The sequence below is a fragment of the Panthera onca genome, chromosome A2 (genome assembly GCF_046562875.1).
Source record: "Panthera onca isolate mPanOnc1 chromosome A2, mPanOnc1 haplotype 2, whole genome shotgun sequence".
Classification (NCBI taxonomy): Eukaryota; Metazoa; Chordata; class Mammalia; order Carnivora; family Felidae; genus Panthera; species Panthera onca.
In genome coordinates, this window is record NC_138340.1 from 61,708,186 (window position 1) to 61,723,527 (window position 15,342).

Genomic DNA, 15,342 nt, shown 5'->3' on the forward strand with positions numbered 1-15,342 from the left:
GCCCATTAGATCCTGTTGGTCGATAGTTCTTGAGTCCTTCTACATCCTTGTCTATTTACTTTTTCAATGAATTACTGAGAGAGAAGAGTTGAAGTCTCCAACTATAGTTGTGAGTTTCTGTTTCTCCTTTTGGTCCTCAGTTTTTGGTGCATATATTTTGTAGCTCCACTGTTGAGTGCATGTGCAATTAGGATTGCTGTATCTTCTAGGTGGATTGACCTATCGTTATGTCATGCTCCCTCTGTGTCTATTAACTTTCTTTGTTGTGATGTCTAATTTAGCTGGTAATAATAGAGCCACTTCTGCTGTTGCTTGGGTTTATATGATATATCTTTTTTCATCCTTTTACTTTTAATCTGCCCGTAAGATTATAGTCGAAGTGGATTTCTTAGACAAGCATATAGTTGGGTCCTGTTTTTTTGTTTGTTTGATTTTTAATCCACTCTGCCAATCTCTGTCTTCTAATTGGTGTATTTAGGTCATTTATATTTAATGTAATTATTGTTACGCTAGAGCTTAAGTCTAACTTCCTATTCTTTCTTTTCTGTTTGTCTTCTTTTTCATTTCTTGGCTCTTTTTCCTGACTTCATATGGATTTTTAAGCCTATATTTTATTTATTTATTTATTAACGTTTACTTACGTTTTTTAGTAATCTCTACACCCAATATAGAGCTCAAACTCACAACTCCGAGATCAAGAGTCACATGTTCTTCTAACTGAGCCAGCCAGGTACCCCAAGCCTACATTTTAAAATTTCACTTTTATTGGGGCGCCTGGGTGGCTCAATCGGTTAAGCGGCCGTCTTCGGCTCAGGTCATGATCTCGCGGCCGTGAGTTCAAGCCCCGCGTCGGGCTCTGTGCTGACAGCTCAGAGCCTGGAGTCTGTTTCAGATTCTGTGTCTCCCTCTCTCTCTGACCCTCCCCCGTTCATGCTCTGTCTCTCTCTGTCTCAAAAATAAATAAATGTTAAAAAAAAAAAATTTTTTTTCACTTTTATTTATATATAGTATTTTTGGTCATATTTTCATGTTTTTAGTAGTTTTTTTCTGCTTTTCTGTGGTTGTCTAGGTATGATATTATGTATATAGAACTTACCATAACCTACTGGTGTCGCCATGTTACAAGTTCAAGTGAAGTGTAGAAAGTGCACCTCCCTGTACGTCCCTTTAGCTTCCCCATTTAAAGTAAAATTGTCTTGAATACTTACTCTGCCTACATTTAGAACCACATCAGGCAGGTCAGAGGTTTGGCATCACATCAAACCAAACTTAGAAGACCCAGGAGGAGAAGGAAATCTGGTTTGTTTGCCTGTGTTTTGCCTTCCGTGTCCTAGCTTCCTCCTAGTGTTTAAGAGCCCTTTTGACATCACCTCCTTTTTTTGTAGAGCACCTCCAATAGCTATTCCTTAGGTGATAGACTCTCTTCATTCCCTGTAACTGAGGATATCTCCATTTCCCCTTCGTTCCTAAAGCGTGTTAAACCCGGCACATGGGGTTCTAGGGAGACAGCTCTTTCCTCATGCTCTGGAAAAGTGTGCGGACCCCACTCTTCCCCCTTGTTCCTGATGCAAAACCCTCAGTCATGCAAGTGGTTTTTCCCTCCAGGTGAGGTGTCCTGGACTCCTGCTACTTTTGAGACTCTTTCTTCATCTTTAATTTTGAGAAGTTTATGCCGTGTTTTGGCGTGGTCGTACTTGGGTTTCTTGTGTGAGTTCGTACTACGTCTTGAATCTTTGGGTTGAAGTCTGTGGCCATGTTTGGGGCATTTCAGCCATTATTTTCCAAGTCCCTTTTTTCAGCTTCCCTCTCCCTCCTCCCCTTCTGGGATTCGTGGGCACAACACAGTCTCTTGTTTTATGTCACGTGTCTCCGGGGCTTTCTTCGTTCATTCCCCAGTCTGCTTTCTCTCTCTCTTTCACATTACTTCATTTCTACTGTTCTGTTTTCAGGGTCCCCAATCCTGTGACCCTAATTCTGCCCCTGAGCCTATCTGCCAGCTTTAACTCAGGGCTATTGCATTTTGCAGTTTCAGAATTTCCCATCTGGTCCTTCTTGGAGTCCCCAGTCTTTGCAGAGACTTGGTTCCCCACTGTCTCTGTCACATTCTCATTGCTAACCAAAGTCGTCTGAGGACGGCTCCTGGGGAGCATCCGCCAGGTAATCCCCAGCGTCCATGCCACCGGCTGCTGGTGTCTGTTGCTTGTCTTTCTTCATTCAGTCTGCAGTGTTCTTGTTGTGACGGATTCTTTTATTGAGACCAGGACGTGCGGGTGTTACCAGACTTGGAGTCTCACTCGGAGCTCTGTGACAGCAGGGCCCGTCTGCACACTGCTGCGGCAGGGAGGGGCTGCCTCCTCACTGCCAGCTTGGGGTGAGCATCCCGGTCCCCACAGACCCTGCTGACACTAAGATGGGGAAGTGGGCTTGTGCACAACCTCCTGGAGGGAGTGAAGCCTGAGCTCCATCCTGGGCCTGAAGCCTTGGGACGGGGCCAGAGATTGGCATGCATGGCAGCCTGGCAAGGGTGTGGTCTGTGTGCTTGGGTAGAATAGAGCCGTCATTGTCAAAGCTCTCTGTCCTGCTCGGCTGCCCCTCTCCTGACCCTTTAGAGTGTCTCTGATTGGGGCTTTTTTTTGTCTGCATTTGCAGGAGTTCACAGATCTCTGGTTCTTTGCCCCACGTCTGGGGTATGGGAGCCCAGAAGCAAATCCGGGGACCTCACTGGCTGGTCAGCCTTCTTCTCCACCCTTTGACATTGTCTTACATTTTATGTAGGATGTCTGGGTTTCTAGTTGCGGTTAGTGGGAAAGAGATACGAAGATGTCTGCTCCACCTTCCTGGAAATAGGTGTCTGAGGTTCCGTTTCTCACGTGAAACAGGGCTGGCCGTGCAGAGGCTCACTGGGACAGCCCCAGAGTGTTCAGATTAGGTGATGGAGGCAAAGAGCCGTGCTGAGGCCAGGGGCACCTTATGCTAAAAGGTCATGGCAGGCTGAGGGTCTCTGGGTCAGAATGTTCCCGAGAGTAGCCACGCCTGGTGTTTTCATCAGCTAGGGAGAATGCCCCTCTCCCTGCGCCCAAATGACTTTGGCTGCCCCCCGTGACTGCCGCGCGCTGGGCTGTGAATGCCCAGAGCCTCCCTGGACCTATACGATGACCTGTCCTCATTGTTGGTAGAATAGCGGCAGGACACGGACGCATGGGGTCACCCACACCACTGCTGCCATTGCCACCCCCACGTGAAAAAGCCAGCAAAAAAGCAAAAAGTGTTTGAAAAACAGAATTTGCTTTGAAGTCTTACAAAACGTGTACAGAATTGTTAAAGACATAAAGGCTGTGGTTCCCATGGCAGCTTGAATGGGAACACCGGGGGACTCCTGGCCCATGTGCCGCCAGTGAGTCAGCTCTGGGGATGGGGCCTGGAAATATACAATTTTACAAACCTCCCAGCAGTTCAGACACACAACCGTATTTGCCGGCAACTGCCTGAGTCCTATACTGGGCTGTCGCGTCTTGTTGCCACTTGGGTAGGCAGAAACCAGGACACAGTCTGACCTTGCACAGCCAGGTGACAGAGACCGCGGCGCGCTGGCGTAGAGCTTCCCTGTCCGTCCTGGCATCTGGGATGCTGGTGTGAAGTGACCCTGCCTGCTGTGTTACCTGACAGTCTGCCAGGTCTCCTCCCCGTGACACTTACCTTGACACGAAACAAGCCTGTCATGCCTGAGAAAGAGCCCTCCCTTCACGTTTTTGTCAGTTTGAAATACACTTTCAGATACAGAGGCGCCTTGTGTGGTTGGCAACGTAGAAAATACTAGCGGTTAGTCAGCAGGTCCTTGCTGGTGTGGTACTGGGGTACCTGTGCACTTCCACTTGCAGGATGGGTGCAGATGTGCGGTTCCTAGAAGGGAGGGACACCTTCGTCCAGGGCGGCCGCGGCCTGTGCCCTCATGCCCCAGTCCCCCGGTCCCCCAGCCCCCCCAGCCCCGCCCGCCACCTCTGCACAAAAGGTCCTGGCCCTATTCTACACCAGTTCTTCAGTGTCTACCTGAATTCCTCCCTTAGCTGCTTCTCTTTTGCTTTCTGATTAACTTACCCAGTGCCTTTCTAAGTCAAAATTTATGTCTTTGGGACCTTGAAGTACAGTGCTTCCTAAATTATGAGAAACTGGTTCACTGGACTAGTACACACATAATATGGACGTTTTTCCTATTTAACTACCACACCAGTAATGTTTACAGCTGTTTGTTGCTAAAGTTTGTGTTCCTAGCTATAAGACATTACTTATTTTCATATATATCAGAGGTTTTTATGCCTTTGCTCTTCTCTTTTCTCTCCCCTGGGGAGTCCCTTCCCCTTTCCATAAACTATGGCCCCCGTGTGGCTGTGCCCCTCTCTCCTCACCATGCAGGATTCTACGGGCTGGATGAGTCTGACTTGGACAAGGTCTTCCACCTGCCCACGACCACGTTCATCGGGGGACAGGAGTCAGCGCTTCCTCTGCGGGAGATCATCCGGCGGCTGGAGGTGAGGGGGCACAGGGTGCGTGCACAGAAACCCAGTGTACCTGCTGCAAACCTGAACATACAGGGGCTTCCAGATGGGGTGGGGGCAGGCAGGGGGTGGGGGAGGGCCTCCAGATGAGGCAGTTGTTTGTCTTGTTTTCTGTTTGTTTTTTTTTTAATGTAAGGTAACGGGGAGCATTTTTGCTATTTTGTAGATAAAGATTCATGCTTTTTATTTTTACAATCAACCATAGAAGAGAAAAAGCATTTCTGTGCGTCCCAAGCTCAGTGGCTTGCTTCAGGAGTGTGAGGTCCCCCAGAGCACAAGTTCCACCTTCTGGGCCCCGTTGGGAACGAGCCCCAGGCCACCCGGCAGGTCCCCACCCCAGACAGGGTCCTTCTGTGGTTTTCTTCTTTTCCTTCTCCTTTCTGGGGCTGGGCCTCACAGCCTGCTGGGCACTGTGCGCGCGCGCACGCACACACACACACACACACACACACACACACACACACACACACACACACTGGGACTACACAGGGCTCTGCTGTTGGCTGCTGGTGTCCAGCCCCGCGGTCTACACAGGGTGGGGGGAGGCTCCATATGCAGACACTGCCCATTCAGACAGACTGAGAAAAAAACTACTCCACAGTGGGCTCCCCGCGGGTTTGTGCAGCCTTCTGGGGTGCTGCCTGGCACGCACGCTCTGAATCACGGGTGGCACCTGGCGTTCCTGGAATCCCCAGCTGAAGGACACCGGGCAGCGGGTCTGCAGGCTGGGCCCTAGAACCACCACTGACACCTGCATCCACTGAGCCAGAGCCCCAGCCCTGTGACTCAGGTGTGACAATGGGGACCCAACTCCAGCCGGTGGGGTCTGATCAAAATGCTCCTTTCAGTGGTACCACATGTGGCTACGGTGGCTTAGAAAGGTCTGAGTGTCTATTGGTGACATTGTCTAACTTGTGACAAGTGGCTTATGGCATCAGCACCTCAGTTTGGTCTTCATCACTTCTAGGCTGTGGGGTAAAATGTAGAAACTTGGTGACCTGGTGCCAGCATGAGGGTGTGGACATGGGGAGGGGTGGGCATCAGGGAGGGGTGGGCATGGGGGACAGGTGAGTGTGGGAGGGAAGGGTGGGAGGGGAAGGGTAGACATCAGGGAGGGGTGGGCATGGGGGACAGGTGAGCACAGGGAAGGGAGGGGAGGGGGGGAAAGGTAGACCTCAGGGAGGGTGGGCATGGGGGAGGGATGGGCATGGCAGGGAGGGGTGGACATTGGGGCGGGGTGGGCATCAGGGAGGGGTGGGCATGGGGGACAGGTGAGCACAGGGAAGGGTGGGGAGGGGGGAAGGGTAGACCTCAGGGAGGGTGGGCATGGGGGAGGGGTGAGCATGGCAGGGAGGGGTGGACATTGGGGCGAGACAGGCATCAGGGAGGGGTGGGCATGGGGGACAGGTGAGCACGGGGAAGCGTGAGGGAAGGTGGACATCAGGGAGGGGTGGGCAGGATTGGCCAAGGCAATGGACTTTTGGTCCCTCCTCTTCCTCCATGTGCACCTTGACTGCAGTGTATAGACCCGCTCTGTGCACACGCGGCCAGCAGCCACCTGTGGCGGTTGAGCACTGGAAGTGTACAGAGGATCTGAGTAACCTTTTAGTATTAAAGACCTGACGTGTTGATACTTCACTACATGGTCTGAGGACTCATTCAGCACTATTAGAAAAATTTTAATTCCATGTGTGCTCATGTTGTGTTTCTCTGGGACATTCCTGACCAGGCACTCTCCTGGTCTAGACCCCAGAAACAGCACCCCTTGTAGACCTGTCCTCATCCAGATGAGCCTGTGCATGCTGCACCCCTGCCCGCAGGCACCTCAGCCATCTCAGAGTTGACGGTTTCTCCGGAAGGCGGGGACTGAACCAGTCGGCACAGGAGCTCATGCTGTGCATCTGCCCCTCCTTCCCTTCACAGAGATGGTCTCCAGTGGGGAGCTCAGCCCTCCTCCCCTGCCAGAGCACAGTGGAGATGTTCAGAGCCCTGTGCTTGACCTCCTCAGGCTGGAGTCCCCGGTGGCCCTGACCCCGGCGTTGGGAGGGAGCAGAGCCCCACGGCTCTCTTTCAGCCCAGGAGCCCACTCTTAAGGTGTGGGACCTTGACCATAGCGTGTCCCAACCCCAGGGTGCCCACATCCCCACCCCAGTGCTGTGCTCATGGTGGCCAGGCATTTGAGCAGACCTGCCTGCCTGCCGGTGGTGCGGACGTTCACGCACGCCTGTCCACACTAGGTTGCTGGCGCACGTGCGCTGCCAGAACCACAGGCCAGGCCTGGGGCCCCAGGGCTATACGATCTGCTTGCAGCCAGGGCCACTCGGCACCTGTTTCTAGGGAGAGAGGCTGAGAACCACCCCTCAAACTCGCTGCTGTTTCTCCTGGGGATGGAGCCAGGAATGGGAAAAACAAAACTGCGTCCAGGTCCCAGTAACCACATGTCCCAGTTAGTAGCTCAACCCACACTGACCTCACTCGTTTCTAGTTTCTGCCTGATCTTTCCTTTGATCTTCTAAGTGTTCCCTCAGGGAAATTATGCCCCACAGGTGTGAGCAGGTGTCAGGGGCACCTGTCATTGCCCTCTTCCCACCTGTGCCCAGAGCTCCCCTGCCTCCTCCTTCCCCCTCCCCTCCCCTGCCCCCTTCTTCCTTCTCCATCCCTTCTCCTCTCTCCCTGCCCCCTTCCTCCCCCTCGTCCTTCTCTCCCCTGCCCTCACCCTCTGTCCCCCTTCCTCTTTTCTCTTTGTCCCCCTCCTGTTCCCTCTAGCCCCTTCTTCCTTCCTCTCCCTCCCTCTTCCTCTCCCTGCCCCTCCCCTTCTCCCTTCCCCTTCCCTCCTCTGCTTTCCCCTCCATCTCTCCCTCTTCCCCCTCCCTCCCCCTCCTTTCCCCTTCTCCCTGCCTCTCCTTCCTCTCCCTCTTCCCCTCCCTCTTCCCTCTCCCCTTCCCCCCCTTCTTCTGTTTTCCCCTCCATCTTTCCCCCTTCCCCCTCCTCTCCCCCCTCTCTCCCTCCCTTCCTCCTTCCCCTCCCTCTTCCCTCTCCCTGTCCCCTTTCCCCCCTTCTTCTGCTTTCCTCTCCATCTCTCCCTCTTCCCCTTTCCCTCCTTCCTTCCCCTTTTCCTTCTTGTTCTCCCCTCCCCCCCTTCTTAACTCCTACCCTCCCCTCCATCTCACTCCCCCTCTCTCTGGGCCTTGAAGATCGTATTGGGACCCCAGGAAGACCTTTTTGAAGCTGAGAGAGGAGGGTTCATGTTCAGAGGCACTCTGTTTGGGCTGTGTTACATGTTCTGTGGGTCAGCCTGGCACCGTGAAGCTAGTGCTAACCGTGCAGTCAGGGAGGGCGGCCCAGCAGCCCCAGCCCCGGACTTCTTGCACCCTCTGTTATCACTGAGACACCCTCATTGACCTGGCTGATGAACTGATCCGAAGCACCAAGGCCCTCCCCAGCTCGCTTCCTCTTCATCCCCAGACAAGGTCGTCCTCCTCCTGGCTAGCATGATGGCGTGTGTAGTGCTTGGCTGTTATTTTGAGTTCAGGGCAAACCTTCCTTTGTTTCACAATCATGGAGCAGTGTGCAGAGATGCGCACTCTTCCAGATGACAGGATCAAAGGGCCTGGGGCATGTCCCTGCCCTGCCATGTGCCAGTAGGCTCCGTATCTGTTGTAAAAACCGATGGGGCACAGACAGAACCTGGTACTGAGTGCTTGGATGGTGTGGCTGTTGGAGACGTTTTGGGGTTCATAAAATAGCCCTGTTGCCACACCAGGTGCTTTCTTCTTTAGCTCATATGTTGATTTGGGGTTTACTCTCACCCTGAACTGGTGGAGGATACAGACGGGCCTGGGCCCAGGCCCCCCACCCTGAGGCTGGGCCCTCCTGGCCTTCCTGTGTCCCCCGCCACCATTTCCTGTCCAGGGAGCCCATGCTTCCCACAGGACACACGGCCTCCCTCCCAGTGGCAACGTCTGCACCGTGGATGGGATGCATTCGCTCTGTTCAGGGCCCTTTGCTTTGCAATGTGTGCAAGCACGCTGCTGTAGGACCCGGCCTTCCCAAGAGGAGACAGTCATTAAAAGTTGAATTTAAGGGGCGCCTGGGTGGCGCAGTCGGTTAAGCGTCCGACTTCAGCCAGGTCACGATCTCGCGGTCCGTGAGTTCGAGCCCCGCGTCGGGCTCTGGGCTGATGGCTCGGAGCCTGGAGCCTGTTTCCGATTCTGTGTCTCCCTCTCTCTCTGCCCCTCCCCCGTTCATGCCCTGTCTCTCTCTGTCCCAAAAATAAATAAAAAATGTTGAAAAAAAAAAAAAAAGTTGAATTTAAAACCTAAGCACCTGCAAATCTTAGGTGGCCATTGAGCTCCATCACCTACCAACAGTGTGGTCCCTTCTTTCTTTTGGCACCAGGCACAGTCTGACCTTGGGCTCAGGGAGGCTATCTTCCCAGAGTCGTCCGGTCCCCTGGCAGGTGCCTCCGTCCTCCTGCCACAAAGGGAAGCACTGTGGCCCCATGGTTATCGCTGCCCCTCCCTGCTTAGTGGGCACAGCGTGACCCCAAGGAAGCACCTTGCGGCCACACTGGCAGCGAGAGGGGGCCGTGGACCCAGGCCTGGCGCCACCCTGGTCTCTGCCCTGGGTCACAGCCGGCTCTGCTGCATCTGTTCTGGCCTCATAGCTGGGTGGGCGGCCAGCGGCCCTGGGCAAGCAGCCTTGATGGGGTCTGTGTGTGTGAAGCAGATGGCGTACTGTCAGCACATCGGGGTGGAGTTCATGTTCATCAATGACCTGGAGCAGTGCCAGTGGATCCGGCAGAAGTTTGAGACACCGGGGATCATGCAGTTCACCAACGAGGAGAAGCGGACCTTGCTGGCCAGGCTCGTGCGGTCTACCAGGTGGGGGCTGCGCTCAGGGCAGGGGGTCGCTGCAGGAGGCGGGGCTGCAGGCCCTGCGAGCCGCACTGGCCCAGGTGACCTGGCTCTTCGGGGTGACTCGGTCCCTGTCCAGGTTTGAGGATTTCCTGCAGCGAAAGTGGTCATCCGAGAAGCGCTTTGGTCTGGAGGGGTGTGAGGTGCTGATTCCTGCGCTCAAGACCATCATCGACAAGTCCAGTGAGAATGGAGTGGACTACGTGATCATGGGGATGCCCCACAGGTGCCCGCCCCGGTGACCGTCCCCATGAGCCTCCCCCATCCCCGACCATGTGGGGCCGCAGCCGAAGGGGCTAGTGGAGTGTTCCCCATGGGCAGCGGCCTGTTTTCCGCCTTCCTGCCTCCTGCCACACCGTGGCCTGAGGTGCCCAGAGCAGCTGATCCCTGCTCACCGGTCTCTGTGTCCCAGGGGGCGGCTGAACGTGCTTGCCAATGTCATCAGGAAGGAGCTGGAGCAGATCTTCTGCCAGTTCGATTCAAAGCTGGAGGCTGCCGATGAGGTGAGGCCCCCACTTTCTCCCAGAAACGTCTGGCGCAGCTCAGCCCACATGGGATCCCCTCTCCGTGTGTTTCTCAGGACGGCCTCCAGGGGTGGGGGCTCCACCCCACTCCACCCCACTCATAGAGGACGTGCCCGGAGCCGTCCTCTCTGAGAAAAGAGGGACGGCCACAGGTCAGAGGCCCAGCAACAACCCCCAGGCCTCCTGCTGGGGGTCCAGGATGTGCTCCTTGGCAGAGGACCTCCTCCCGGTGCCATGGGCGGGAGCCGTCCTGGGAAGACCTTTGCAGGTTGGGAGTCCTAGGACTGGATGTAGCACAGCAGCCTGAACCCCTCCCTCCAAGAGCCAAGACTGCTGTTTGTGTGTCAGGGTTCCGGGGACGTGAAGTACCATCTGGGCATGTACCACCGGCGCATCAACCGCGTGACCGACAGGAACATCACCCTGTCACTGGTGGCCAACCCCTCCCACCTCGAGGCTGCAGACCCCGTGGTGATGGGCAAGACCAAGGCCGAGCAGTTTTACTGCGGGGACACAGAGGGCAAGAAGGTAAGGCCGTGGGGGGCCGGCCAGGATGGGCTCACAGGCCCAGTCGTATCTCAGACCTCGAGTTTCTGGCATTTAACAAAGTATTCTGAGCGGACCTCAAGGGACCTGTATATGGTGACCCAGGCCTGCCTTCAGAGTGCTCCCTCCCAGGTGGTGAGCACAGGGCTGGGCTGGAGGGGCCGCTGCCACCATCACGTCTGTGGTGAAGCTGGTCTTCCAAAAAAGGACCTTCTCTGGAGATGAAGACGGGCTAGGGTAGAGGCCTGTCAAGGGCACTGAGGGCAGAGGGGGCCGCTGGCCCAGGGCAACCTTTACATGAGTTAAGCTCATTACAGGTGGAGCCGAGCATTCGTTTACCGGGTTCTGTGATTCAAAATCCCATAGGTTCACTAGTACCACACGCAGAGGGTGACAAGGGACATTGTTAGCGGCGATGGGTCTGGGCCAGGCATTGGCAACAGGAAGTGGTTCCTGTGCTGACGGATGCCCTGCAGACAAGGGGCAGGATGTGAAGGCCACACCCAGGGGCTTAGGGGCCTGGGCGGTGCCGTACACACTCCAGGTGGAAAGGGACCCCATGCAGCCCCTGGGACCGGCAAGGATAGGGTGGCCGGGGAGGGATGGGGAGGAGGCCAGCATGACCATTGCCTCCAGCATTTCCGTTGTCCTGGGCTAGGACACTCGCTGGGGCGTTGGGAGCCGAGCAGGGAGTGAGATGGCAGGAAGCTCCGTGTGGTGTCCTCGTTTGTCCCCAAAGCAGCACTCAGTGGGAGTGCTGGGAGCATCCTAGAGATGTTTCCTTCCTCTCTAGGAAGGAAACAGGCAAAAGCTGTCAGGCACAGGTAACGTGCTCCAGGCGACGGCACTGATAGGTCCTGCCGTGCGATGTGCGGCCAGGAGAGTCTCCGGTCTTGGGGAGCGCTGCTGCCCAGGCGTGAGCCCGCACCCGCCTCGGCCATGAACCTAGACCCCACCGTCTGCAGTTTCTGTTCCGCTGAGGATGCCGGGCTGGGGTCTGTTACACCATGTCACTCGGCATTTAAGAACAGTCATGTAACCTCTGTAGGCGTGACCAAGGCAGAGTCTGGCCCTATTGGCCCTTTGGGTGTTTGTGGGAAAGCGGCCCCTGGTGTAGAGGGGTGGCTGCCCTGAGACCCGCTCCTGCCAGGGTCCATGTGGGACACCGGGGGCTGTCAGACACCAGGAACGCTGGGCACCTGTGGCGTCAGCAAGCAGCACCACGCCGAAGGAGCCTCTGGGACAGCCGTGTGGCTTTACCAGTTCAGGAGAGACAGCACGACGGGAGGAGGGCTCCTGTGACCTTCCCCCCAGCTGCACCAAGCAGGCCCCTGCACAAACCTAGCACCATGTCCGCCATCCCCCTGTCCTCGTGAGCATCTGGAGGCAGGACACGCAGGGTTTTGTTTAATAGATCTAGATTTTGTCCCCAAGAAGGACGTCACAGACCTTCCCTTCCTGGCACTGAGGACAGACACACGGGAGGCTGTCAGGAGCAGGGGCGCTGGGGATATGTCGAGGCGGCAGGAACAGTGTCTCATGGTGCAAGAGGTGCTCACAGACATGCAGGGAGGAGGGCGTGGGGCAGTGTTGCCATCCTGCCAGAGACACGGACACCAGGAGACACCCTTGTGTGCAAATACTAATCTTGGATCCCGTGCTCTGCTCAAGGACGCAGGCTCCCAGAGAAATGTGGTTCCAGGCTGTGCGGGGGCCACGCAGCGTGAGGCTGAACCTCGCCCGGCCAGAGAGCAGGAGGCGCGGGAGCCACGGAGCCCATCCAGATGGCACGGGGCTCCCATGCCAAATCTGGGATGGTGGGCGCCACGGAGTCACTATCACACTAATCGTTTATAGTCTCCTGGACAGACTAGGGCTCTGTGAGCCCGTGGTGCCTCCCAGACAGACTAGGGCTTCCTGAACCTGCAGTAGCACACGTAAAGGGTGAGAAGGGAAGGCTCTTCTGGAACCCCAGCAAACACACGCTGGAGCGACCACAGCCGGGCAGAGTTTGATGAGGAGCGGGGTACTGAGGTCCTCACAGAGACCTTTCTCACGACACAGGGGAAATGCTGAGTGAATGGGGGACACAGTTGGGTGAACGGGGGACACGGCTGGGTGAATGGGGGACACAGCTGAGGTGTCCTGGCACAGAGGGCGCCATTCCTGAGCCTGTTCATGAAGCACCCCAGAACCCCGGGCCTGTCTGGGCTGTGGACACAGGAGGGGCAATGGGCTGCTCCCGGTCAAGGCCCGGCCTGCATTGCTGCCCTGGTGGAGGGTCCCACCTGCTGTGCTCAGCATGGGGTCCGTGGGCTCTGTGACAGGTATGCAGATGCAGGGCAGACACACTGGAAGGAGTCTAGGGGGTCTTGTGTTCTGCCACTTCTTCTAAGTCTGAAACGGTCTCAAAACACGTTATTTTGGGGAGTGCCTGGGTGGCTCAGTCATTTGAGCCACTGACTGGCTACGGTCATGATCTCACGGTTCGGTTCATGAGTTCCAGCCCCACGTCGGGCTCTGTGCTGACAGCTCAGAGCCTGGTGCCTCCTTTGGATTCTGTGTCTCCTTCTCTCTTTCTGCCCCTCCCCTGCTCATGCTCTGTCTGTCTCTCGAAAATAAATAAACGTTTAAGAAAAAAATTTTTTTAAAACATTATTTTTGGGAAAGCAGACAAGTGACTGTCTCTGGGGTGCCTTGTGGATGTGGTGGTCAGGGCTCTGTCAGATTTGGGGTGTTCTCTGCACGTGTATAGGTCATGTCCATCCTTCTGCATGGAGATGCTGCCTTCGCCGGCCAGGGCATCGTGTACGAGACCTTCCATCTGAGCGACCTGCCGTCCTACACAACTCACGGCACCGTCCACGTGGTCGTCAACAACCAGGTAACCCGGGCTCCAGGCAGCCTCTGCATCTTGGTGGCAGAGACCACTGAGGCCATAGCATCGGGTTTGTGGTCAGACCCTCCCAAGGGCCCTTGTGCTCATATTAGTCTTACCTAGGGTGATGTGTGTCAGTTTTTTAGCATAGTTGCTCTTTTCTGATTATAAAGATACATGTCTTTTTATAAGAATGTGGACAATGCATTGTCTTTTTTCTTTTTTTTTTTTTTTTAATGTTTATTTTTGAGAGAGAGGGCACAAGCAGGGGAAGGGGAGGGGGGACCAAGGACCCTGCAAAAGCACAGAGCCTGACGCTGGGCTCAAATCCATGAACTGTCAAAGCATGACCTGAGCCAAAGTCAGACGCTCAACCGACTGAGCCACCCAGGCACCCCTGGATCATGTTTTTGATGTCAGATCTAAAGAAACTTTGCCTTGCCGAGGTCACGAAGATTTTCCCCCATCTGGAAGTTTTACAGTTTCATCTTTTCTATAGGGTGTAGTCTGTGATGTATTTGGAGTTTCGAGGTGGGTGTAGATATCCACTTGTTCCGGTACAGTCTGTGGAAAGGACTGTCAAATGAATTGACCACGTGACTGCAGGTCTGTTCTGCCTCTGTTCTTTTCTACTGATGTGCGTGTGTCCCTTCTGCTGACACCACGTTGATGACGTAGCTCTGCTGTGTGTCTGGAGGCCGCCGTGGGAGTCCTCTGGCTTCCTTCCTTCTTCACATTGTTCTGGCTTTTCTAAGTTGGTAGCCTTTTCATCCAAACTGTAGAAGCAGCTTGTCAGTTTCCACAAAGCTCTGGTATTGTGATTAGAAGTGCGCTGGCAGGTATGTCCGCTAGGGAGGGGCCACAGCTGCAACAACACTGAGCCTTCTGATCTGAGAATATGTAAATCTCTCCATTATTTTGATTCTTTTTAATTTCTGTCTAGGTATTTTGTAATCCTCCAAGTATAGATCCTGCACGTGTTTTGTGAGACACCTAAATATTTCACTGTTTGGGGGCTATCATAAAGGGTACTTTTTAAACACTTTAATATCCAGGTGTTACTAGGATATAGAAATAGAGTTCAGTTTTGCGTTTTTTATCCCACAACTTTATTAAACTCGCTTTTACTAATTTTTTTGTGATAGTTTGGAATTTCTGTATTAACAGCCCTGTCTTGGCGACCGTTTTGTTTCTTTGTGTCCAACCTACATACGTAAACACCTCGTGTTTCTCTTTCCTGTTGTGCGGCCAGGATGTAAGCAGAGCGTGGAGCGGGGAGGGAAGACGTCCCTTCCTTGTTCCCCATTTAGGACAAAAGTGCTCAGTCTTGGCCGCTAAGTGTGGTGCTTGCAGTAGGTTTTCTGTCCGTGCCTTTGCAGGCGGTTCCCAGTTTGTAGGCAGTATTTATCACAAGGGGCTGGTGTTTCTTAGCAGATGCTTTTCTGCGTCTCTGAAGATGGTCAACTGGTTTGCGGACAGTGAATCCACTCTGAGCGTGGGACTCTTGTGTCCGCTCACACACCACGTGGCTCTGTGGTGTTCTGGCCGTGTCGGCCTGGTCTGGCTGTGCAGGGTAACGCTGGCCTCATATAGTAAGCTGGGAACTTCTCCCTCATCTTCTGTTTTCTGGAAAAGCCTGTGTAGAGTGGGTGTTAACTTCCTCTGTAAACACTGAGTGGAATTTGCCGGCAGGAGGCTTGGTGGCCCAGAGTGTTGGCCATGGGAAGGCCTTTCCCTTGTCTTTGCGTTCAGGGCTCGATTGCATGGCACCTGATTTCTTCCCATCCACCCTGTTGGGGCTTTGCTCCACGTTTTCTCTGTCTCAGCAGCTTTACTGAGCTGGGATCCCCACAGCAGACAGCGGCTTCTGGTGTCCTCACTCTTGTGGAGCATCACGTTGTCTGAAGAAACTCTGTGTCTCTTAG

At 54.6% G+C, this 15,342-nt stretch overlaps 1 protein-coding gene across 5 annotated transcripts in view; it reads left to right on the forward strand.

The window, feature by feature from the left end:
• OGDH (oxoglutarate dehydrogenase) overlaps window positions 1-15,342 on the forward strand; it is a 66,706-nt gene that overhangs the window by 37,497 nt on the left and 13,867 nt on the right. For all 5 annotated transcript variants that reach the window (XM_078442636.2, XM_078442638.2, XM_078442634.2 and 2 more), the window contains 6 exons: window positions 4,411-4,526; window positions 9,282-9,436; window positions 9,549-9,695; window positions 9,882-9,972; window positions 10,342-10,521; window positions 13,295-13,423. In XM_078442636.2, the coding sequence (XP_078298762.1) occupies window positions 4,411-4,526; window positions 9,282-9,436; window positions 9,549-9,695; window positions 9,882-9,972; window positions 10,342-10,521; window positions 13,295-13,423 (818 nt within the window). The remainder of the gene's footprint in view (window positions 1-4,410; window positions 4,527-9,281; window positions 9,437-9,548; window positions 9,696-9,881; window positions 9,973-10,341; window positions 10,522-13,294; window positions 13,424-15,342) is intronic.